We start from the raw sequence: 26,534 nt of genomic DNA, 5'->3' as shown, positions 1-26,534 counted from the left end.
AATAATTGATGGAAAAGTTAACAGTCCTTCCTTACAGCCTTTGCTCTGAGTAAACAGATTTATAGGATGTGGTGATATGTTTATGTTTAAAGCATTGTATCTCTTTTTATTACATGCTACCCAAGGACATTCTTCAGCACAGGCTATTGAAAGTATCAGCACCAGTGCCTGCCTGTCTGTCTGCCTGTCTGTCTACCTTTATGTACTGTACAAACTGTATGTATGTTGTCAAACAATGTTACATATTAGAATCGCGTATCCAGTTGTGGTGAAAGTTGTTTGAACATACTTTCACAGCTACTTTTTCATTTATTTTATCGCTCCTCGAATCCAATTAAGATCTCCTTGCACAGGTGGTGTCTATTTAGGAATAAATATCTTGCAATGATTGTCCATTGACAGACACATTATCATGACATCTTGCAAGAAACATTCTCTGCCTACCCACAATTCACAAGGCTAACTATTCCTTATTTGTATGAGTCTGGATTACACGTGGGGCATAAGGAATTCTGGAGTTTCCCTTTGCAGAATATTGTGAAAAATATTACCAGTGTATTGTGATAAATCCTAGCAACCTATAAGCAGACAAAATGGATTTAGAATAAATATTGCACACTCACGGATACTAACTGGGTATACGATGTGTGTTGGTAAAATGCATACATAATTCATGCAGACAGAGCTTGGATATAGGCGCCATACCGTAGAGATGCATCCTTTGTCTCTCTTATCTCCTTGTCCAGTGTCTTGTGAGTTATGCAAAGCTATGTAGTGATATATTATAAAGGTCTGTTCAAAAACAGGCTCCAGATGATCTTCAATGGAAATGCAGTTACACCATAATGACAACGCCAAGGCAGTAGCAGAGCTGTGCAGATGGCTTTCCTTCATCTTTTTAATATGCATTTCCCCATAGATGTCTTGATTGAAAAAGTTCAAATGTTTGTCTTTGGATTTATTACCCTAGGGAAGGGGATACTGTGGATGTGGTTGTACGTAGCTACATCCGCACATACGATATGTACTGTAGAACCGCTTATCCAATTGTCATGGAACTTGGTATTAACATTATCTTGCATAATTTATGGAGAGTGTCAGATTCTGGGAATATATGGAGGTGTCTGTCTGTCCATTCATCCATCCATCTGCATGTCACACTTTTTTTCAATTAATTTTTTAGTGTCTCAGAATACAAAATTTGAGAGGAGACTCAGGCTTCTTTCCATGTCATAGTTTCAAAGAACTATTTATGGGGGTAGAAAGTGTGACCATGTAAAGGCATTATCAACATTCACTTCTGCTCCTGAGGGTTCTGGGAACTTAACATTGCTTAAGTGGTGGGTTTCCTTCCTCCTGCAAACGTGTAGGGGCCTTCCCGTTATCTTCAACCACATGCGGTTTTGTGATAGTTGTTTTACTGCATTTTTTAGCAATAATTCCTTGAACTGTGTGTTAAAAAGAAAACAAAAAATAGCCTGGGACTTTTTGCAGACAAGGTTCCTGTTCCAGACATATTACTTTAAATATGTGAATGATACGAAAACACTGCACACAACACAGGATTCACTTCTGTGTGAAACCTAGAAAGCGATGACATTTCAGTGTGCTTAATTGATTACTAAACGTTTTCAGGTGACATATTCACTAAATGGTTTGCCTTTATAAAAACACAGCATATGTATGTTATTCGAGAATGTCTACACCATAGCCTTACTATCCTCTTGAATCAGCAGGACCAGTTGAAAAACTACAGTACCAGAACCTCACTAGCATAACAACCATGCATTACCTTTTAACCATTAACTCATTCACTTGCAGAGTCAGCAGTATAATGCACAAAGTTGTACTGAGATTAAATAATTTATGCTGCTATAAACAGCTGTCACTTCTGAGCAAGGGAAAGTGAAACTAGGTTACAGATAAGGTTAGGAAGACGTGTACTGTGCTGATATGGGGCTGTGACAGTTATAACTCCTCTTGTGAGTTGATGGAAGGTGGGGAACATACAGTGCAGGCAGTGTGAGGAGTCACATATTGTTATCCTGATAATAAGCAATTTAAAAAGCATTCATTTTTTATAATCAGCATGGCTTTGCTGCTCTCCAGGGAAGGACATTTTCATCATTGGACTTAAATGAATTAATGAAGGAGGGCTGAGTGAGTCACATTTTGGAGTAGCTTGAACGTTGGAACTGCAGCTTGTGGAACCACAATCCAGTCCAGAAATCAGGAAGCGTTGAGTGGAGGAATTTACCCTCCCAATACAGAGCTGGCTGTCTTATCGACTAGCAAGATTAGACTTGAAAGGTCATTTTGCTTCTCTTTTTTTATATTGTGCATTGCTGTTGGAGATCAGAGGAAGAACATGTTTCTTTGAAACAGCTTGGGACTTTAAAAACAAAACAACAACAGCAAACAAAAAAGAAAGCACTACAAGCTGCCTTGGTCTGCCACGGTGTTCAAACAAAGTAATGGATTATACAAGTAGAGAGAGGGGATGGAAAATGTTTAAACATGGTAAGAGGCTTTTTTCTTTTCTTTTTTTTGTGGTCTGTGTTTGTCTATCTGCAGAATAACAAGAATGGCCTTGCCGTTCTGATAAGTCATGCAGGATATGTGTAAATACTGTACGCTTCAATCATTAGTGTCCGATTTCATTATAAAGTAATTAACTATTGATACTGTGGTAGTTGCTTGTATTACACGTTTGAGTTGCTATAGGCTTGTATACAGTATGTTAGGTAAGCAGGTTGCAGTGGTTACTTATATCAGTATATCTGTATGTCTGTAGTCTGTTTTATCCCCCTACAGCTATGGCCAATAGTTTTGCATCACCTAGAATTTTAGGATTGAGACATTTTTTTGGATAAAACCACCTTTAGTTGAAAAGATGAAACAACATTCGCACATATTGAACATGTGCACGCTGAAATGAATATGTTTAACAAGGAGCAAATATACACCCTAACTGCTTCAGAGACAGGTCTATTGTTACTAGTGCATGACCATTACCTTCCAACTATGAGGAACTCACAGATCACAGGTCTTTTAAAAGGGCTACAGTAATATACAAGAAGCATACTAACTCTTAAAAGGGTAACAGTGATATACAGCATAATGGGCTATGTTACACACACTACTGCTTTAAATTATTTTGTACTGGATGAAGCCTGGCACCAAATGGGCAATAAGATTCTTAGAACACCACCATGGGTCGTAAAGAGCTCTGTAACTGACATCATTTTTAATGTGTTAGCTTCTTAATATGAAAGCCATTTCCATCGGCAGAATGTTTCAGATCAGTTAGAAAGGCGTGTTATTTTCCAGAGCATTGCACCCTACAGACCTGGTAGCCTTTATATACATGATCAGTTAATGTATACTGCAGAGAACAAATGATGCTACAGTATAAACTGTATACTTCACAGTTCTAAGCAGGTTGCTGTAATACGATTTGTTCGTGGTTTAAGCTGGAAAGCAACCTTTTATTAAAGATGATGTAGTGCATGTAGCACCTCATAATGATAGCACAGTGTAGGCTGTTTATATTTATCGTTCAGGTTGTTTACAAGACAGAACCAAATGCAACAGCTATAAATAAATAAACTGCAATTTAGCTGTGTGTACATCTGGAAATCATGTCATACTAATTAAAAGCATTCTGGATGCAGCGGCTATACCCAGAAGCTTTTTCAAAGAAAGCCTCTTGATCTCTACTCCAGTGTAGCTTTCTGAAAGCATACTTTCTGAAAGCAGGCAGACTAGGGTTTTTTCATTTTCTTTTTTTTTACAAAGCTCTTTTTTTCAATGGGTATAACATTTCTTAGTTATTTTAAGCAGATGCATGCTTGCCATAATACAGTACTGTACATGCACAGGGTTGAAAAAAAAACATCTGCTATAACACTGCCAATAAGGTGTAGGGCCAGTGTTGTTCACTAAAAAGGCACTGATTCAATTAAGTTGTTCAGGATTCATTCTTTCTGGCATTTGGGGAATATATACAAATGGGACCGTTAACAAGGCCTGTGATAGAGAGAAATATGGGAGTAAACTAGCACTAAGGAATTACAGTTGTGGGACACTGCAGCTTTAAATGTGCTGTGTATGAGAGCAAGCAGTTTGTAGAGCCCAACTGCTGACTCTTACCTGTCTTCAGAAAAGGAAAGTGTAGAGTAATCCTAAATAATTTGGCTGGGGATAGCAAAGAGAAATCTGAGGAATGAAAGTGAGTAAGGTGTGGCCTATGTTGGTGTGGCTACAGATATAACTCCTAAAGTTGTATCTTTATGAAGTATCCTTCCACAATGGGAAATGGAGAGCTGCACAGTCCTAAATCTTTCCACGCAGACGCTTTTGGCAGAGAGACACGCAACTGTTGTTATTTTCTAATAAGCTGACTGGGTTTCCTAAAAAATAATAATAAAAGAGAGTCTTGTTTTATAACCAGCATTTTGTTCTAAAAAGTCTCTTAGATAAAGTGCAATGGCTCCAGGGCTGAGGGAATTAGCAAGGAGACAGTGGCTTTGGCAAGACGCCATGGTTATTAGTGTCTCTAGTGGGGTGGGCAGAAGGTTATGCCATGACTTGTAGAGGGAGGAGGAGTGGTGCTTTTTATTGCTCTTGTATATGTCAACAGAAGGGTCAGTCGTGTTATTTCCAGCTTTTTCTTGGAGCGAGCTCCAGCTTTTTTTGTCTGTTTGTTCATTTGTGTTTTGGTTTGAAAACGTCACCGTTAAAGTATAATGTGTCTTTCAAAACAAAATAATAATAATGGAAAAGCACAGTGTAGTATGTAATTACAGTGTAGCACTGTTTACATAAATAAAGCCATCGCTGGATCAGTCTCCTTTAGTGCTACTCACCCAGTTCTATTTGTAAATAAAGTTCTAAATTTACAAAACTGTTCTAGACTGTTATCAAAGAGGCCAACGGCAGTTAGGAATGGTTCCATTAATATAAAAATGTATTTAAGCTATCAAAACAAAAAACGTTCTTTTAAGTATTGCTTTTTTAACTAGGGCTCTGTGTCACTTGCGTCATTTAGCAGAGAACATCTTTGTATGTGTGATAGGTAATGAACTCAACTGTCTGTATCATGTTTAGTACACTGCAGGTGATCACAACTCTGTAACTTGAAGGCGCTAAGCTATAAATTATACATCCTGTAGGTGTTGCTCCATAGAATGTACATTGAAAGAAAACAACATTCCACAAGCTGACATCTCTCCATTGTAATTTCACAGTAAAGTATATTTAGTTGGTGTCTTTTTATACATTCTTCCATGATTTAGCATTCTATTGTATCAGAGCAGCAAACTTTCTAGACAGCCCAGTATTTGTAGTGAATATATGACAGTGAAATTCACTGCCTAACTTAATTCTACAGAGTTTCCAAGTCAGTATATCCTACAGTATCCAGAATCGATATGTGCTTTGATAAACCCAATAAAGGCTCACAGGCAACCTAAGCACAAATACACTTTTTTTGTTTTGTTTTCATTTTCACTTTACTCGTCTCAAAACCCACAATGTAACAGTGATGAATACAGTATTTCAATCCCTACACCTCTACGCCTAAAAAACTCAGGTGCTGCTTATTGAGGTGCTGATGAGTTCTGAGTCATAACAGGTTTCCCAATGCTTAAACTATTAGTAGTAGTGTTTATACCTCCAGCAGTTTCATTGAGACTAGTGGTTTATGTTTCCCAGAAAGCTGGATTAGTTTACACGCAAAACAAGTGTGTCTAGCCTGTCCCTTGAGGCCTCACTTTTGACTTGTTGGCTGATATTGTGTAACCCATGACCTGCTGATGTGAGTCAGCATCAAACCCAACCACCTAAAACCATGGGTGTTCATTTCTAAACTCTCTGCCTTGAGAGTTCGGATTATTTTCACAGGAGGAAGATTCTTGTGTTGAGCCTGGATTGAAAGAAGTAAAGGAAAATCCTCTGCAGACCAGAGCTATGCAGTTTTCCTAATTCAGCGCCGAGAGAGAGAGAGAGAGAGAGAGAGCTGCAAGCACAAAGCTCAGAGCTGTGTGGCTTCTCCTTTGTTCTCCACTGGCGAAGCATGTGCTTAAGCCCCAAGTATGTTCTCGTAAAAACACAGCGATTGATTGGAGGCAAGCAGTCTGTGAATGAAGTCTGTTTTGTGTTGTGTGGCTTTGGAGCTGTAATTGGGCCTACTGGTTGTTAAACAGCTGGAGTAAAACACTTTCTGTCTGACTTCTGCTGAATAGACCCCTTGGTAGGACTTGACCTTACCACCTCCAGATGCCCAGCAAAACCAAAAAGCATACTCTATATGTTTTATTATACAGTATTTACACAATTGGAGAATATTACTGTCTCTGGTTAATTAGAGGTAACGATTGTCAATCAGGTTGATGCATTATCCTAATATGGATTCTTTTTTTCCTAACCATTGATTAGGAAAAATTATTTACCTGATTTTTAATTTCAATGGAAAAAAGGGTATATTTCTCAGCTTTTTAATGCTAAGACGTAAACACTTTTCAACATTGATATCAATAATAAAAAATACAAAAATGGAATAAGTGGTAAAGCTAGTGTATGGTAGAATAGTATTTTCATATTTTCACAATGGTAACCATTGCAGTATCTTGGTACCATATCAGTCCAAATGTGTCACCTTTATCCATTCTTTAACCATTGCTTGTAATATCATAGTCTGATACAGTCTGTTCTAGTCAAGTTAATGCACATAGGGCTAGTTTTATCGCGGTTGTTACAGCAAAATGTAATTTGCTCAATTTTCTGTGAAAATAAAATACCACTGTACAGTGCAACTGGGAAGGTTAATGTAAGACTTAGAAGTGGGAGTGGTTTGTTACCAGTTTTGTAAATTGAACAGTTTGATTTTCTGTTAATAAAAAATTATGCAATTTGCATTTTGGTCTCTATAATTATAACTGGTATTCCAATGGTATTTCTCAAAGTTGTCTGCAATTGATTACTGCTTTGTGGATGCTACGTCAAATATTTATATAACTAAGTGGCTTAAAAGGCCACACACAGTCTAATTGACTCAGAAGGGCATTGGAAGCCATGCCAGTCATACATGAAATTATAGGATTTAGTCGGAGGAATTGCCTGGTCAGAAGCAGTATCCCCTCATTCACTTCAAATCCAGATCTGGGGCTGATTTAACTTTACCTCAGAAAGAGAAATCCCAGAAACACTGTATGATGCAAGGAGAGCTGCAACACTTCATAAAGTTTCCTACAGCTTTCAAATTATTGAACCACAGATACCACCATGACATGAATAAATCAGTCTCAGATTGGGGATTCCCTTTATGAAGCTTAATTGGAATGTTATGGACAGAAAGTGTGTACAAAAAAAAAAAAAAAAAAAACACAATGGAGAAAAGCCAAGAAACTGGAAACTGGAGAGATAGTACATGCCACAAATATAGAAAACAACACAGTTCATAATCAAGTCCAGCCTCATAAGTAAGTATTTCTTTCTTTCTGTGTTTTCCACAAAAGGCCATTCAAACTCTTCACGCTAGAGACTTCTATCGAGCAATTGTTGTCACCTGACTGACAGGAATTGCAAATACATGATGATGGTATCTGAGTTCATAACCACTTTTATCAGGTTAACCATCAGGTGGATATACTGTCTGCTGGGTTGTATAAGATAATATGTAAAGTAATTATCTTTTTTTTGTCTACCTGGGAAACTTAAATTATAATAGCGAGATTATAGATGAGCCAGTCTTCAATTCCAGTTAACTATTTAACAGAAATGGTGCTTCATACAGCAGTGCCGCTGCAGCCAGGCATAGTGATGCCTCAAATAGTTGAGCATTTTCAAACTTTATCATTCTGAAACACTCTGCCGGAATGCAGTCCATCATTCCAATGTTCTACATCTTTCAAAAATTGCTAACTAACAGCTGACTGCTTACGGCCTTATATGGGGCAAGTCTCATGGTTCATTTTCTTCACACAGAGTTCCTTCATGATGTGCCTATCCCTGTGTGCCTAAGAGTTCCTTAAAAAAACTGCTGCATTCTAGGTTCACACTGCTTTTTGTATACCATGGAATTGCAGAAACACAAAAAGTCCATCAGCTTGAAATTCTGAGCTAAAACTTCGAAGAAAACAGACTTGTGTTTTTGAGTTTTACCACAGAAATTATAAATATCCTAGTGCTAGTAAAAAGAAAAGAAAATAAGTCATATCTCTAAATTAGGGGTTATTTCCTCTTTGATATTTGCTTTTTATTTGTATTGCGTGACTAAGGCACACAACATGCAACAAATAACTTGTTTTGGTATCATGTAATGTAATCCATCTAGGGAAAGACACTACTCACAAAATACGTATTAAAAAAGCACGAAACAAGAGGGTTAATCAGGCATTCTGCTTACTCACTGAAGGAAGCCAAAGCAAGCGGGAGTCACTCACTAACTTAGAAGTGAAGGGGAGTGAAGTGGAGTTATTAGTTTATGAAAGGTTTCACATTAACTAACCACACCCTGGCTTGTACTCATGCTCTGCTCTTCAGTGTTTTAATCAGATTAGTGGTGCTGTTATTTGTAAAACACACAGCCACTTGTGTATGTTTCCTTTTAGTTAATACAGCAGCCTGCATTCGGGCTGATAGCTGACTTAACAAAAAAAAAAAAAAACAGGGTCTGCTTTTCCTGGAGTTCCTCCTGTCATCACCTCCAGCTACATCCTGAACAGGAGCAGAGAGAGGCAGCCTGTTCTCTTTGAAGCTGTGGGTTGCTTAGACTTCCTCTTAACAGATTAGGCTGCCTGGTGTCTCGGATTGGGAGGCACCCTTTCGTGAACAAATACTGAAGGTATCAGTGTATGCAAAGGTACCAAGACGGACAGTGGTTTCTTGGGGAATACTGCTGTGTCTATAGCCTTGTAAAGAAAAGGTAATGTTAAAGTCATATTTAAAAAAAAAAAAAAAAAGAATAGCTTATTTTGTCTAGGATTTATTTCTCTCTTGAAAAAAAAGAAACATTTAAAAAAGCTTCTTTTAAAATCCATATTATACTTCCTAAATAACAATTTTTTTAAAGGGGTTCTAGCTAATAAAATAATTCTATAAACCTTACTTGTCATGCACTTCCATTTGCTGTGTAGGTCTAAAGTAGCACATAATGTACTTTAGCTATTTAAAAAAAAATCATAACCGGTACTAGACTAGGGAAAAAACTTCACATTGCTGAGGTGAAATGACCAAGGAAGTATAGCAGATTACCTGAATGTAATGGTATGAGCACACAATTGGTAGAATGGTCCAATACTGCTGGCAGCCCATTGCAGTACCATTTTAACATATTAGTATTATTGTTCTACCATATCAAAACCTCTGTGCAATATATGTCCCAAATCCATCGTCTTGCCATTACTGCTCTTGCTGTGGCATGCAAGTAGCCCATTTTGGTGTAACTGCGTTGTCATTGAAGACACTATATAACACAATTTTTGTTCCTGGGTAGTAAGTGTTATTTCCTAATTGCTTATGCCTCAAAAGTATAGAAAATGGCTATTATTCCCCACAAACTTTGCTTTTGTGACCAGGACAGTGATATTTTGAAATGTACCTATTTCCAATGAGAAAACGGGCGAATTTGTGTCTTTTCGTTCACAAAGTCAGAAAAAACCAACATATGAATCCAAATTAACATGTATTTATACTAAAGTAATACAAAAATGACTACAAAAGATTTAGAAGTGAGTAGTTTTTCGAGATTTACGATTATACTGTAAATCACTTTCACGAATCAGCCCCCAAATGTAGTCTCCCATCATGTTCTCGTTATACTGTCCTTGGTAGCGGCGTTCAAAGTCCAGTATATCCTGGTGGAAGCGCTCGCCTTGCTCCTCCGAGTACGCTCCCATGTTCTCCTTGAATTTATCAAGATGAGCATCAAGGATATGGACTTTGAGGGACATCCTACAGCCCATTGTGCCGTAGTTCTTCACCAGAGTCTCAACCAGCTCCACATAGTTTTCGGCCTTGTGATTGCCCAGGAAGCCCCGAACCACTGCGACAAAGCTGTTCCAAGCCGCTTTCTCCTTACTAGTGAGCTTCTTGGGGAATTCATTGCACTCCAGGATCTTCTTTATCTGTGGTCCGATGAAGACACCGGCTTTGACCTTTGCCTCAGACAGCTTAGGGAAGAAGTCTTGAAGGTACTTGAAGGCTGCCGACTTCTTATCTAGAGCTCTGACAAACTGTTTCATAAGGCCCAATTTGATGTGCAGTGGTGGCATCAGCACCTTCCGGGGGTCCACCTGTGGCTCCCACTTGACGTTGTTCCTCCCCACAGAGAACTCGGTCCGCTGTGGCCAGTCCCGCCTGTGGTAGTGCACCTTGGTGTCCCTGCTGTCCCAAAGGCAAAGATAGTAGGGAAACTTGGTAAAACCGCCTTGGAGACCCATCAGGAATGCCACCATTTTGAAGTCTCCTATGACCTTGATGCCATTTCAGGAAAATGCAGATATGTATCCACTTAGGCAGCTGGAACTAAACTGAACTGGTGGGCTTAAGGCCCCTGTATTTATACTACTATTTATATTACTGGAAAGTTCTAGAAAGTTCTAGAAGTTACTCCAAGTTTACTCAGCACTGAATCTATCTGGAATGTTCTGGAAAATAGGTAAATTTCAAAATATCACTGTCCTGGTCACAAAAGCAAAGTTTGTGGGGAATAATAGCCATTTTCTATACTTTTGAGGCATAAGCAATTAGGAAATAACACTTACTGCCCAGGAACCAAAAAAAAAAAAAAAAATTGTTACAAGGTGAGATCATTTGATAAGTGGAGTCACAACTGATTTTGAACAGGCCTTTACAATATATGATCACACAGATTTACATAACTCCCAAGACTGGAGAGGAAGATAAGAAAGAAGGATGTATTCCTCCTGTCTACGGTATGGTGCCTATACCCCGGCTCTGTCTCAATGGATTATGTATGCATTAGGATGTCCATGAAAAAGCGGATGTAATCTGTATGCAAACTGATTATGGATAAAACTGCAGAAAGATGACCCTTCTGTGTGTACATTTTATTAACCTACATAGAAGTTCCAGATTCCATTTTCAAATATTCACAGCAATCTGACTCCTCAATTAAGATTGATTAATAAATAAGCCTATCATTCATTTTTTAATTAGAATTCAGCAAAACCGTCACAGACATTGTGGTTGGGCTTCGTTCCAGGTACTGCATTCTGTAGCCTATATACAGTAACTAGGCATTTATTTTGTTTTTACAAGCTACTTACTAATGACAAATAACTGCACAAATCAGTTATCAGGTACAATTTGAGTGGTAACAATTAATGACCCTTTTCTTACCCCTTACAATCTTTCTAAAATACTTTTACTGTGCTAAGATTTTTTAGGTACCAGGCAACAGCAACTTTGTAGTTCAAATATTTCTACATAAACAGTGCAAAGAACCAAGAGATCTTCAACAGAAGGACCAGTTTGTGTGCTACGATATACTTTGGTTAGCACTCCAAACATAGATTTTTTTTTGTACAATATTTCATAACAAAGTAGCTCTCTAGACTGTCTCATGTTTTGCCAATACACAACAAGAAAATATAAGTTGTTATTAAGAAAAGTATTCACAGTGCAGGAAAAAAAAAAAGCACCAGACTATTCAACCACTATGACATATTTCTTTGAAAGCCACTTCTTCAATAATCAAAATACTGTTTAAGGAACAAAGTCACCACATCAGTGTTGAATTATTTCTCATCCATGATAGTGTCTTGAGAGCTGACATTTTTTAAAATAAGTCTACTGATTTCCCACTCATTTTCTGGCCTTCGAATACAGTACTTGAATAAAGGAAGCAGATCGGTTTAGGTCATAAATTCAGTCATATTGAAAATAAAAGCCATTGTACACAGGGCTTATCACAGATACTTTTGAATAATACAATATTTTATACTGCCTAATTTGCCTATCTAGCAGCTGCTTTGTTATTTGTGCCAAAGCAACTGCAACATTTGTTGCCATATTGAACGTGTAGAAATAAGATAAGACACTGGAGTAATACAGTAAATAGCTTCCTTTTTTAAAACAGGAAGCAATAATCTGTGTTTATAGGCAGAGGTGGCTGTACAAATATTGTTTGCTATAAAAAATGTGCTGTCCTTTGCTTCTGCGTGCGAATTGCATGGAGATCAGTCTGACCTCCCCACCCAATGAATAGTTTTCAGGGTTGCAGTACAGTCATATTAAACTTGCGGTATGTTTACTACTTGTTAGTTTGTATATTTTTTTTATTTCTTGATCTGTCTCAGAATGAAACCTCAGTGTAGAGGGTGTCTGGGATCTGAAAGTGAAAACTGAAAAAGCCAATTCAGACTTTTTTTTTTTTTTTTGCATTCACACTTCTTATTTTTCACCCACAACCTTAGATACAGTAGTTTAGTTTTCATGTAATTCACTGCAGTGACACTTCTCTATACAGAGACTGTTCAAATTGCTGCATTATTCTGAAGTGGATGCATTTGGAGTTTAACATGAAAGAGGTGGCTTGGTTTATAACACATATTTATGGCACATACTTTTACACTTGGAATGACCCCAGTAAAAAACAGTGTCATGAATATTAAACTTCTTTTAATGCATCAAAATACACTTACAAAATTAAAAACATGTAAGAGTAACTCATGAATTAAATGTGTAAATATGGCTCATAGCCTACTTATATCATGTAAACCATTAGGATTTGACAGCATTTAAAAAAAATATATATATGCAGCACAAACAAACTAGTGATATTCCCTCAGAAATCTGTATTTATTCACTGTAAACCAGCAGGTTTACCAACTTCATATCATTATACAGTATTGCTGTCAGGTAAAACATACTACCTTTTCAGATTAAATCATGTATGTAGTCAAGAAATTATGGAGTTCTGAACCTACTTGCCATAAAGTTAGCAGTAAACGTTAGCATTCATTTACAGTTCTTTGAAAGTGTTACTATTGAGGTTCATTGACCACCCAATGGCTTGTTATATCTGGGTGTTTTACAGCTATGGCCTAAAGTTTTGTGTCACCCTATAGAATGAACAAATTTTGCTTCATAAAGTCGAATGAAACCTGCTGAATAATGTTACGTTACCATATTGAATTGCATACCGCTTTTTGTTTTTCATTTTGTAGTTTCTTTGCATACATCATGATGTTAAATAAAAGATCTAAATTATGTTCACCTAGTTATGTTATTTTAGCTGTAATACTTCCATTTAATGTCTACAGTAGTTTCCTCATCCGACCAAAAGAAAGGATGCCAAAGAAAACCTCTGCACTGTGTATCATACCGGCTGGTGGTTTGTACATATGCCCAAAAGGAAATCGTGGAACGTGTTTTTCCATTTCTTGCTGTACGTGATGAAGTATTCCAGGCATATTCAGTGGCAGGTGCATTCTCATATTCAGACAATTGTAATGTTAAATATTCATACAGATTTTATTGTGTTTAAAATTGAAACACCAAATAATTATTTAATACCATTTATTTCCTGGGTTAGTCTTCTGTGAGCTCTATCAGGCCTTGTTGACTAGACACCAGAAGTAATGATTGTAGAATGGTCACACACATATTTCCTTCAGAGCCATTTAACCCCTTTCTTCAAGCTTCTCACATCAAATCAGTGCTTTCTTGGGGGACTTTCGTGGTCATACACACTAACAGTGTCATGGCAGGTGTTTTTCAATCCTGTGTATGTGATGTGTAGGCTAAATGGCAATATATTATCAAAACATTAGCGTAGTTACTGCTACTCACAACATAGCAAGCTGTTGCAACTCTGGACAGTTTCTTTTGGGGTGTATATTTCTTTTCCCTCTGATGCAAGTCTGATCCTCTGTTTTGATTATTAGAAAGCTTGTGTCTGAAGAGCTTGCAGAGGACTGCGAGTCACGCATTAGGCCCGTGTGAGTCACTGGATTTAATGCCATTGATTCTCTTTAGCGCAGATACCAGTGTAACTTGATCTACATCACACAGTCAGAGTTAATCACATCACATTACACACAGACCTTTACTTACATCCAGTATCATAACACAGGCTATCTACCAATTTGATACAAGAAAGGAGGCTACAGCATGGTTTGTTTAATTTTTTTTTTTTTTTTTTTGAGTTTTGGATATATCTGTCTGTCTATACGTAAGATTTTTTTTTTTTTTGATAATCACAAAAAAAACACGGCAGCAGCATAGTATAGTAAAAACAACACACATGACAGAATTAAAGTAGGTTGTATGCAGTTTGAAAACTTATTTTTTTTATCAGAAGTCTTACATTGTATTGGTTTACAAAGCTTTAATTTTGTTTTTCCAGTGACTGTTTGAATTCCAGTTTGTTTACATTTCCTACAGGTACTGTAGTTTCACGCACCGGCACAGAAACTTGCTCCCTTTGAGGCCCTCAATATTTGATGTATTCCACTGACTTGAGGGCTGCTAGTCACCTGTTGTTGCTTCTCACGCAGCCAGTCTGCAAATTCCTGATAATAATCACTGTGTGCTACCAGACCACAGTCACGTGACGTCAGAGTTGCTCTACAGCAAGTGCAGCAGGTGTTTGTTTGGTTTGGTTATTTTTTTGTGGAGGAGCACTTGCCTGTATCTACTTGAACTGCTGTTTTTTTTTTAAACTGTTTAACCACCAAAGTACCTCAAGCAGAAATATATCGCAGTTTGCAGTGTCTACAACTGCTGGAGCATTCATTATTGGATGGTTGTTTAAAGCATGCCAGGCTTTGTATATCATGTATTGTAGGCATGGTAAAGCATAAGGAAACTTGGTTAGAACAGTAAGTAAAGGTCCACTTGTAGAATAGTACACATCCTGTCAGGTTTTATTCTCTATACCGTATAAACTCAAACCTGTAAATTGGAAAAACAATCAAGACATAAAACAGATTCAACCCGCTTAGTTTTTTATCTAAAGGGATACATATGACCTTTTTTCAATTACATTTTCTCTAATTCCTTCTGGGAAATGTTGGTGGATATCCTGAAATTAAGTAACCAAAATATGCCCTCTATCAAAGTCTTACTGAGACTTGCTTGCAACAGGGAGATGCAGCTTTTATATGTTACAGTATACATGTCACTAATGCATAATGAGAGAGAGTCAATTTACACAAAAATGCATGCTACACATACTGCTGGAGCATTATAGTCTGCATTTGCTTATTGTTACTGTGGGTTTTGAAATAAAAAGCAGACTAAACCAGCTTTTATCAGGATGACTTTTTGCAAGACCCATTGTCTTATCAACTTTGAAATCTTTACCAATCTGGTTGCAGCATTTGCATTGTAGCACAGATGGGGTTGAACAGAGACTTTGATGATCTTTCTTGCTGTAAAAGCAGCGGTTTGTGCTTTGCAAGCTACATTTTTTTTTTTAACTGACAGGTTCTATAAATAATAACACACTGGGTTGTATAAAGTTTGAAATTGTTCTACTTTCATTGATTAATCTAATTATAATGTTATGTGTAACTGAACTACAGAGCAGCGACCAAGCAAGTAGGATTTCTTTTTATGGCATCGATGTGTGAATTGGGTTTCAAACAGTCTCACACTTATTATGTTTCCATTTAGATTCATGTCTCAGTGAGTGGAGTTATTGCAGTCTCATTCTGACTGACAGAAAAATACTTAAATGTTTGGACTAAATTCAGGTTTTATTGTTTAACCTTCATTGTAATGGCATGAATATTGGTACTATTATAATAAAAATGAAGTTGCAAGCAACTGTACGGTTTCCAAGGAGTTATTGTGAAATGTAAGCATTTTGATTGGTTGCCATTCAGTCAGTTGTAGACATCACTTTCTATAGGTCTTTTTATTTACTTTTTTTACATACTTGACATTGTCAGTAACAACACATTTGACCTTAAGGAGATGTCAAAGGTCATGATCAAGGTACTTTTTGAATAGCGCCCATATGGGTTCCTATCTGTGTTCCATAGTAACCATGACTCTATCTACACTCTGTAATGAGTTATAAGCTAGTTTTACATTTTACCTTAAGGAGAGGTCAAAGGTCAATACCAAGGTATTTTTTTAATAGAGCATACATTTATTCCCATAGGCCTCCACTACTCTGTGAAGTTGCAAGAGTTTTTGTTCAACGGTGTTCGTTTTATGCGCAATATATGCAACTAGAGCAATGCTGAAGTTTGATTTGCCCACCGCAGCCATGTTTTTTTTTTTTTACTGTAGCAACTTAATTTGGGCAAACTTTAAAGAAAACCATACTTGGATCATGTATGCCAAGTTTTGCTTCGATCAGATTAGTGGATTTGGAGAAGAAGACATTTGTGTGCTAATTAGGTTATCCAACATGGCTGCCATAACACTGAACCAATCAGCTTTATTTCGAGCACCGTGCATCTTGAACAATTCCTAACCATGTATACCAAGTTTGAGAACTCTGTGATAAGTGGTTCCGGACAAGATTTGTAAATTGTCCAAAATGTGTCATAAAATCCAATATGGCTGCCAAACCATGTGACCAATCACGTTCATTCAGCTGTGTACATTAGTTCCCATTGGCGTCTAAAACTGTGTAAAAAGAGTTTTCGTGCAATGGTTTTCATTTTATGCAACTTTTAAGGTTTTATTGGCGGAAAGAAAAATAATGATCTTAACAACAACAATAGGCTTCCCAGCCATGGGCTTGGAAGCCTAATAATCCACTGAGCACCCTGATGTGTGCTACCATATCTGACCACTGTGCAATATTCCAAATACTTTGTGTTGCCATTGCTACATCAGTTATCTACTATTAACATTAAATGCTGAGGTAAAAAAAAAAAACGGTTGCGTCATCATATGTATTGTGACTGAGAGAATTGGCTAAAACTTTTAAAAGAAAAGGGTGATGCATCCCTACACATACTAAACTAGTTGAGATTCAAGTCAACAGTTACACTTAATGGCTATTCTAAATAAAATACACCTGCTGTCTGACAGCGCCTTTCCATGCATCTTTGAAAGAAGCACTGTACTGTACTGTGCCTGCAGTGAGCCACACCTTTTTGAATTGCTTTCAAGCTCTTTTTTAATGGGTTTTTGGAATTCTGTTTATTAATTTAACATGTCAATACAGGTGGCTTGTCAGCAAGGCCAGTGTGTCAGACTGCAGCCTGGACAGAGGGTTTGTATTGACTACACCAAATGATGTTTTGTAAGTTGAACAATAGAAATATCTTGTGCTATGGTGTGAGTGTGTAGTCATTGTTTGTTTGTGTGGACATTTTGGGGATGAAATGTTAAAAACTATCACCAGAAAGATAATGCTATTGTTCAATACTGCAAATATCATTTCCAACTGGTGTTCAATTAGCAACTCCCCCACCTCCCTCACATCAAAGTGTTCAAATGTTCAAGGAAAGTGCTGTACTTTACATGACCCCCTCTGGTGGTATCTGTTTTTTATACTCACTCATTTTCTGTAGCGTTAAGTGCTGTCCAATACTGCTGGTGTTTGCAGTGCAGTTGCACAAGGGGGCAGTAGTGAGCTTAAACATTCTGAGGAGAATGAATCGATTCTCCTTCTGTGTGGGTTTTTAGACACTTGGTTTTTAAATAAAAATTTTACAGATTACACAATGGTTTTGCTGGAAACTGGCAGTGTCAGGAAGTCCACTAAACCACAATGGTCCTGTTACGATTAATTTCGAATAGCTATTCTTCATTTAGTGCCATTGGAGTTTTTTTCCAATGAGTCATAAACGACAACCCTTAAAACTAAAACTTAAGACCACCATCTTAAAAGTCTACTGCAATATACCTTAGCAAAGGAGCACTGCACCATTAAATAAGGTATGGTGAAAGGTTAAAGCATAGGGTTAAGAACTCAAAAGCAGGGTTAAATAAAAGGTCAACTATGGGAAATTATAGGAAATGCTTTGTCTAAATTACTGTGAATGGGCAGCTGTAGGAGTGCCTTGGTATTGTTAACTTATTAATCACTATGGCGACCAGCTTTGAATCCCTAGCCCTTCGACTTGTGTGATTAACAAGAAACAAATCCATATTGACATTTGCCTTTGAATAATGAATCTTGTCCACATTAATGTATTATTCAAGTACATATTAAGTAACGGCAGCATGCATATTTTCTCATTTCTAGGAAGCATATTGAAGCTAAATAAAATTAATGTTCCATTTATAAGAAAACTAGATTCTTTCCCCTCCAGAGTGTAAAACAGTATTAATGTTAGCATTACTGCTGTGTGTTTTATTTTTATAAATCCACTGGGGAACTGAGATCATTTGACCTGAAGCCTAATGCAATTTTGTGAGTAAATTAATACAATTTTGGCTCTAAATGTCGATTACCATAATACATTGTTGCCTCTTGCTTTCCCCTTTGATAGCATCAGCATTAAGTCTCTTAGTGCAGATGAATTAATGTTCTGGGGTTCTGTGGAGAATCACCCTGGATTGATTGTGACATCATTTCGAGTTGGCACTTACTTTCTCTCAGCCTGACTGGCTCCTTGCTTTCTAATACAAACCAGCTGCATGTAAGAAAAGAGGAAGATTCTTGCTTGCTTTATGGGTGGCAAGCACTTGCATGTAAGAAGAAAAAATAAAGAAGGTAGGGGCCTGGTAAATGAAATGTTCAGAAACAGAGGCCCCTCTAGCTTAAAAGGACAAGGCCGCAGCCATTACATCGCATTAAAGTTTAATGCCTATCTGTGCCACTTCTGGCAGGCCCCTGGTTTAATTTGATGGGTGTTAAAAGAGAATGATCAAATAATTTAATAGCTTGGCACTTGTTTCATTGTGTTACATGAAAAGCTTTTTTTTAGCTACACAGTGTACATCAGAGCATATAAGGGATCTGTTGTGTTTTTTTTCTTCTTAGGTTTCATGGATGTTTTGCAGCATGACTGGCTGTAATAGATAATAGATGCTATGGAAATCTTTTCAAAATGCATTCTGTAATTCTAAGTTTGACTTTACTGGTTTGAAAACTCCAGTACACAACATAGCAATGTTTAATTGTTATACATTTAAACAATATAACAATATATTTTTAATGTGTTTTTCTTTTTCATTATTTATTCATCCACTATCTCTAAAGTGTACTTGCGCACCATATGTTTTAAGGGTAGTTATTACACATTTTATCATGTAAACCTGGAATGTGGTTATTTTCTGGGTGTTTCCTCAAAAACGGGAAAAATAAAAATCCCTTTATTTTATTTTTTTTTAGCTTATCGGAGTTGCTTGCCAATGCCATTCATTACAATCTCTACCTGCTGCTGTTTACTTCACAGAATCAGGTTATTTTTTTTCATGCGACGCTGGGTGCTGGATTAAGATTTATACATACACATTTTTATATGGGGGGGGAGGCTGCTGGTGGTGCTCAATTCAGATATAAACATAGCTTTTTTTTACTATTTCCCCTGTAGAGCAAGCAAGACAGCGAGCGAATGGGGGGTGGGGGTGGGTTGCTTGCTAGAGAACATTTACTTAAGGTAATAATACATTACAATTGGCAATCTACAATATCGGAAGTTTCTTCAGTCTCATCGGGAGACGGGAGAATCATGCTTTAAATTGGGAGTCTCCCGACAAAATCGGGAGACTTGGCAGGTATGGAGTGGCAAGATGGCTTCAACGAGTGATGGAGTGAACACCCTCTTGGATTGGTTTTGTATAGTCTTTATAATAGTGGGGGGAACAAAACGGGCACAGTTACAGTGTTCCACTAAAATACTGAAAACACCCTCTGACTGGCATAACCCTTTGTGAGCACACTCAAGTGCAGTAAGGTAACTGTAGTTGATTTCACGTACTGATGCCACTGGAGTTCATCCTGTATTTTTGCAGAGTAATGCCTTGCAGAGCTGTGTTTCTTGCACATTAGTGGAAGGCCAAGAGGAAAGGATGACCCTTCTTTACTTCTCCCTCTGTTAATCTTTTATTAAGGTTCTCTGCTTTCTCCCTGTCTCTCTCTCTCTCTCTCTCTCTCTCTCTCTCTCTCTCTCTCTCTCTCAAGAGAGAGAGAGAGAGAGAGAGAGAGAGAGAGAGAGAGAGAGAGAGAGAGAGAGAGAGAATGTCCTGTCTTCTCATGTGTCTCCGGGCCATTGTCTGCTAGCATATCAGTCAAGCACAGTCCCCATAACGCAGAATGATCAGATCAACAGTGCAGGTCGACAAAGAGGGCTAGTGTAGAGCTCAGTGATTTATTTAACACTTTCATTCTAGCCATATTAATTAGGTCCTGGATCAAATGGTTTATGCTCGGGCATTGCTTGGTCAGTGACAGGGCATGACTTCCTGTTTACAGTACATACCTACATCTTTGTGGCTCATCCCTGACAAGACCCTCATTGACATTATGAATGAAATGGTTTTCTGCAGTTATCATTATTTTCGGACTGCCTTACCTAAAGTATGATTAGGTTGTCTATGATTTATCATGATCTCTGATACTTGCTGTTTGTTTTCACCGATTAATGTCACATTGGACATAAATGCAGAATTTATTTATTTATTTTTTTTAAGTGCCCCCGTTGCTGTTTTTAGTCCTTTTCATGAAAGCAGTTTACATTTAACTAAACCTCTATGCTTACAATGTTACGGATTGCATTGATCTTTATTCCCATTCAGGGATTTAATAAATAAAGGAAATTAACATGAAGTAAAAAGGAGACTGGGACATTAAGCAGATTAACTGGAGACTTGTGACAGCTTTTGTTTAAAAAAAAGCAGCTTTTTTATGAACATTTATAAGGCTTAAATTTATTAAAGTAATATTGTATTGGACTTAACAGAGGTACTGTAATTGTCAATGTCCTCTACAGTTTTTTAACTATATAACCTCTACTGTGTTCAGCATACAGTAATTTGCAAATGTTTCCTGCATGAAAGCTGCAAAAAAAATTATCTACAGTACACAAGTCTGTCTTTTTTACATTGTGGTTAAATTGGTCACAGCTTTATTCCTAGCGATTTTGCATAAACATGCAAAGCTGTTAATCCTGTAAGAAGCAGAAACGGAAAGAAGATGATCCCTACCTCTCACTCACCAATCCTTGAAACAATACCTTTATCAGCAGGAAGTGCCTTCGAAAAACATCACCAGCTTACACAATGAATGATACGCAGCACATTATTCTGAGCTTTTACAATGTCAGGATCAAATGTAAACAGATTTTAATACCTGGTGAGTTCATTTCTTATGAATTAAAAACAGTGTAATAAACCATGTCTTTAAGGTCTAATGCCCCATACTGTTTTAACATTCTTTATATATATTGAGGTTGTAACTTTATAAGCCTGTATTAAAAAGACATGTACCAGCGCCATACGTGCTTCCTGTAAAATGTTATCAGTAGAACAAAAGAGTGCCATTTATTTTATTTTTAATCAGTTTAATCCGTTAATCAGTTATTTTTTTTAAATCAGTCTCAGTGTGTTTGCGGCTATTCGTGTTACCAAATAATATACAGTAACTATTCCCAAGAGGTGATTTCTTATTAGCTTTAACCATGTTTAAAGGATTGCAATGTTGACCATGTGAAAGATTGATCCTTTGACATGAAATGAACAGGTTTTTTTTGTAGAAGATGGGTTTTTACAATATATTGGAACATTCAGTCTTTAAGTGAACCTTTAAGAGCTGGTAAATGAAGATCTACTTCTAAACTAAAGGAGTTTGTTTATAGTGAACTGGATACAGCTTTAAAAAACTGAAAACCCTTTTCCCTGATAGTTCAGACAATTTATTACCTTGATTGTGGCCATTATCTTTTGACCTCAGCAACCTTCTCTAGTTCAAAGGTAGGCTTGTTTACCCCCCTCGGTTGACATGATATCACGGTCTGACTTCTGGGGTCAAAGATCTCTGCCCCAGAGAAATTTCAACTTCATATATGAAGTCACATGACAGAGCCCTCAATGCCTTACTCTGTGATTAATGGCCTTTGGCAAAGAATCATGGGTATTTTAAGTAGGTGGATAATTTTTTCTAAAGGCTATCTGCTACTTATATGTCATTGACCCTTCCCTTGCTATCATTCCACAGAACACAGCCGGCCATCTGTCAAGCCTGCTGTTGGAAAAGCTAGAGCCAGGAACAACATGAGCTGTATTGATTCTCCTTTTGTAAAACAACCCCACCTTGGCAATTGTTAAATCAGGAACCAAGAGCGAGCAAGTGGTGTTATATATACAGTATTTTTTTTTTTTTGCTGAGAAGCTTACAAATAACTGAGCAGAACAAGAAATGCCACCCAAAACCTGATTAATGAATAGTGTTTTTCTTGTGTCCTTAAGGTGCAAGCTCTTTGGTGACAGTTTTATCTGCAGGGATGGCAGTGCCAGAAGGGTAGTGTGCTATTTACAGTGCTGAGGCCGTGACTTTGGAAGGAGACAGTTAACATAAATTCACATGAAGGATCAGTTATCACTTCATTGAACTTGTGTCAGGCCCCACATTGTAAGCTACGCAATAACATACTGTTTCCTGGCTCCACTCTGCATGGCAATACATTTAATACACTTTTATTTATAGCTTCTCGATTGCAGGAGGCAGAAAGCCACTTTTATGCAACTATCATTTAATTTTATGATGAGCTTTTCGGGGGACGGGGGGTGTTGGGGCATTTCATGTTCACCTTTTTTTATTTTGCCAGATATTGATGCTCCCATAAGTTTTCTATGGAAAAACCAAAGATAAGTAGGTGACAATGGCATTAAAGCATCCTTTTGCTTTTTACAGTAGCCGATGTTGTGCCTGCTGCATGCAAACTGCTTGATTAGGCAATGGAAATACTGTTTGCTCTCACTCTGGGAGTGATTCGGAAGAGATAGCAGCAGGTGAGGGGTTGTAGGGGCTCAGGCTTTGTTCAAGGTGACCCCCCCCCCCCCAAGAAATTGTGATTAAATGGCATCTCAGCCCACTGAATTTAACCAAAAGGCAAGCGCTTGACGCGAACCGCAAACCATTCAGTTCCAAAACGAACGTCTTATCATTAAACTAAAGAGCCAGCTCTGTAGTCGGGAGGCGAGTGTGTGTCTTATGCTGATGTGAGTCTTACTAATTCATCAGCCACTAGTAGGAGATCCATTGCAAAATGGTGATTCTTAAAGAGGTCTACTTTTAAGAGACTCGCATCAACCCAGCCATCAAACCGTTTCACATGAGCTGCAAGTTTTACACTATGTTGAGACTGCAATCCACAAAGGTAGTAAACCTAGATATCACAGGATAATGAGCGCTCTCACTACTGTATGGTTTCAGTACAGCTAATATATATCCCCATTGCATTGCCATTGAAGGGAATTTGGTAAGGGGTAGCTGATGCCAAATGACTGGTTTTGCATTACGCGTTTAACATCACCATATAGGCACTGTTTGTAGCACACATACATGAATGTGAACCATAGTGTTAGACCTAGATTGTTGTTTCCCTATTGTCATATAGGAGCCTAGGTTAATATAGATATACTGTGTGTATATATATATATATATATATATATATATATATATATATATATATATATATATATATATATATATATATATATATATATAAATTATGTTTTCATGAAGAAAGTTCTTTACATGATAAAGAATGGCATTATTATAATACATTTGTACATGTATTTGAGAGTGGATTACATAACTGTACTGCCCTACTGCCAAGGCCATCAACATTGACTAATCCACCTATTTATATACTCCCTGTGTACTGGGAATATAGTTTTGGTAGCATCATAACAATGATTCATTTGTTGGGGAATATTTGGTCAAGTATGCCAGAAAAGGTAAAGTTTTCAGCCTGCAGTTTTGACTTTTTGTGTTTAAAGCATATTGCATTCAGCTTGGAACGGCATTAAGCTTATCCAAGTACAGTATAATGCAATCAAGTGTTCCAGGGGATCTTAACAACAAAAACAACCCCTTAGTTAAGATGAGTATGGTCGACTCCACAACCTCCACAGGACCGTACTCCACAATTTAACACAGCTTGAGAGAGAGAGCACCAAATGGGGTGTTCAAGTAGGAACCATACCGTGACCTCATTTTAAACTTCCTTTTCCCCTGACAAAAAATACTTGTGTATCAAGATGAACAAACTCTTAATGTAATAATTGACTGCTTATATAACATGAGCAGAGATAATTGCAGACATTATAAGAGGCAGATTTAGCTAAACACATTTGAAGCATCCGTTGTGTTAATAATACATGTTTAGATTATACAGATCTGTACTTAAAGGGTTAAGTGCTTGTTTCAGGAGCCATTGGGAAGGCTGTCAGGGCTTCTCTGTGCACAGACCGTGTGGATTGATAGAGTATTTGTGATGCAGGACGGTATCTCCTAATAGTCTTAAATACAATACATTTTTCAATAGAGAACAGAAGTAAAATATTCTTGCTTTTTTGTGGGGGTTTTTTTACAGGCTATGTAGATTTATGTTAAGGAACTATAAACATATCAGATACTGTGTAGCCTATATCTTGAAAGCATTTCTGGTGTTAGACCAACTAATAGGAACACCTACAGTTCCTTAAAGGGGAACTGTACTCAAAATAACAAGGCTCTCTAAATGCTCTGTATACGTAACAAATGTGTCTCGCTGCGCCAATTTTGTTAAAAAGTCAAGCGTTTGGCCTGCATTTCAATTTTTGTGTCCGCTTTCTGGGTCAGCTGGAAATGCAGGCCGCCACCATATCTGGCACCGCTGTTACGTCATATCGTTGACAGCCACTCACACCAGTGAACACCAGCAGGGTGAATTATGTCCGAATGCAAAGCGTTTTGGCGCAAAAATAACAAAAGGAAAAACAGTAACAAAAAGTATTTTTGTGTGCCTAAGCCTTTAAACCAACACAGGGCGGCCATAACAAAACAATGGCTACATAATATAGGAACGAGACATACACTCAATAGAATACTATATGTGACTATAGAGCGAGTCAACGACAGGACGTCACACGAAGTGCGATGGAAGAGAGCTCCAGTACATTAAATGTTAATTTGTTTTAATGATTTTTATACAGTATACTGCTTAAGGAAAGTCTGGAAATGCGTCACAAGCTTTAGTTAACATGTTTTCTGTTGAAATGGTTATATAGTTCCCCTTTAACACTATCAAAAGGGTGTATAGCCACTAAGGGCAGCCAGGACAGCACAGATTTGATCCGTCAGTGTTTTTTGATATTGTAATTTCTTGGCTAAGGAATCACCTGCCAACTGAGCCCCTCATATAAGCCGTTTAAGTCTATGGTGTCTGTTGTGCTGTCTCTTATGACTTGCGTCATGGAGCTTTAATATATTACAGAATGCCAGGGAGAAATCCATTTGCATAACCGAATAATCAGTCATGTGAAACAGTCGCACGTGTGTGCTAAATGTGGCAGGTAGTTACCATTTTTTTTGGCCAACCCTTGTATGTCTTTACTGTTTTCTCACACCAAAATATGAATATCATATTTATAAACTAAACAGATGTTTTGTAAAAATCTTGAAATACATCAATTTAACAAAATAGATTATTTAGACAAATAACTAAGCTGAAGACAAACGTCTGTATATGCATCTGATTTTGTCTTTGTAAAACACTGTAGCAATGTGATGACTCCTGGAACAATCCAAAATATGTTTAGTTTATGTTCCAGTCCAAGAAGTTTAAGATAGGTATGTGTAATCCTAAATCATATAAGAAATTGAGAAAAAAAGATCTGTTGTGTTTCCTTATGCTCCCCATACACAGTTACAGTGGGTCTGGGTGTCTCTTTTCCTGTGTGATAAGACCAGCTGTGATGTGCCTCCATTAAAATGAATTGTGTTTTTGGTGTCTGGACATTTTATCACATCCTTTGAGGAAAGGGAGACACCCAGGACACAACACACCCCATACTGAGCTAATCTATGTGGCCTGATGTTATGAGCGAGGAAAATGACTCTTGACCTCTCTCCAGCCTGAAGTCATTGTAATCTAAGATTGTGAACAAAGCAGGGCTATTACTAATACTTATGCCTGTTCATCTTTCCACAGAATGGACTTTGTAAATGTACCTGGTTTGAGGATTCTTCTTGATGTGGTAGAGCCATTAGTTGCTATAAACTTAAGCTTGAAATTCACTTTCTAGTTGTATTTGTGAGGCAGGGACTATGTACACTTTTTAAATCTAACCTAGGCCTACATATTTGGCAAGGCCTTTGCTTCTCTGTAATTGCTCATGCATATTAGAGGTAAAAATAAAATATTTAAAATATTAGATATTCCATTTTTATATAACTATACATACATACATGTCAATGTTTTATAGCAGTTAAAAAAGCAGCAGAGCAAACTAAGTGGGGTTGTGATGAATAGAATGCTCTCAGAGCACCTGCTCCATATCTCTTTACAAATTTATAATTCCTTTTTTTTCATACTCAATTTTTTTTTAAAAATGCATTCTGCTTCCACGTGTGACAGCGCAGCCAGCAGATGCTACAATTACAC

At 37.4% G+C, this 26,534-nt stretch overlaps 1 protein-coding gene across 5 annotated transcripts in view; it reads left to right on the top strand.

Moving 5' to 3' along the window:
- The window catches only part of gse1b (Gse1 coiled-coil protein b), a 255,712-nt gene that overhangs the window by 101,098 nt on the left and 128,080 nt on the right, over positions 1-26,534 (top strand). Inside the window, exon 1 of one of the 5 annotated variants that reach the window (XM_034040810.3) lies at positions 1,996-2,520. The exons of the other annotated variants lie outside the window; for them this stretch is intronic. Within the exon in view, the coding sequence (XP_033896701.3) occupies positions 2,475-2,520 (46 nt within the window). The 5' untranslated portion in view covers positions 1,996-2,474. Of the gene's footprint in view, positions 1-1,995; positions 2,521-26,534 lie in introns of those variants that run through there. 5 annotated transcript variants of the gene reach the window in all.

Source organism: Acipenser ruthenus, chromosome 19, assembly GCF_902713425.1.
Source record: "Acipenser ruthenus chromosome 19, fAciRut3.2 maternal haplotype, whole genome shotgun sequence".
NCBI lineage: Eukaryota > Metazoa > Chordata > Actinopteri > Acipenseriformes > Acipenseridae > Acipenser > Acipenser ruthenus.
This window is presented reverse-complemented; position numbering and strand designations above follow the sequence as displayed.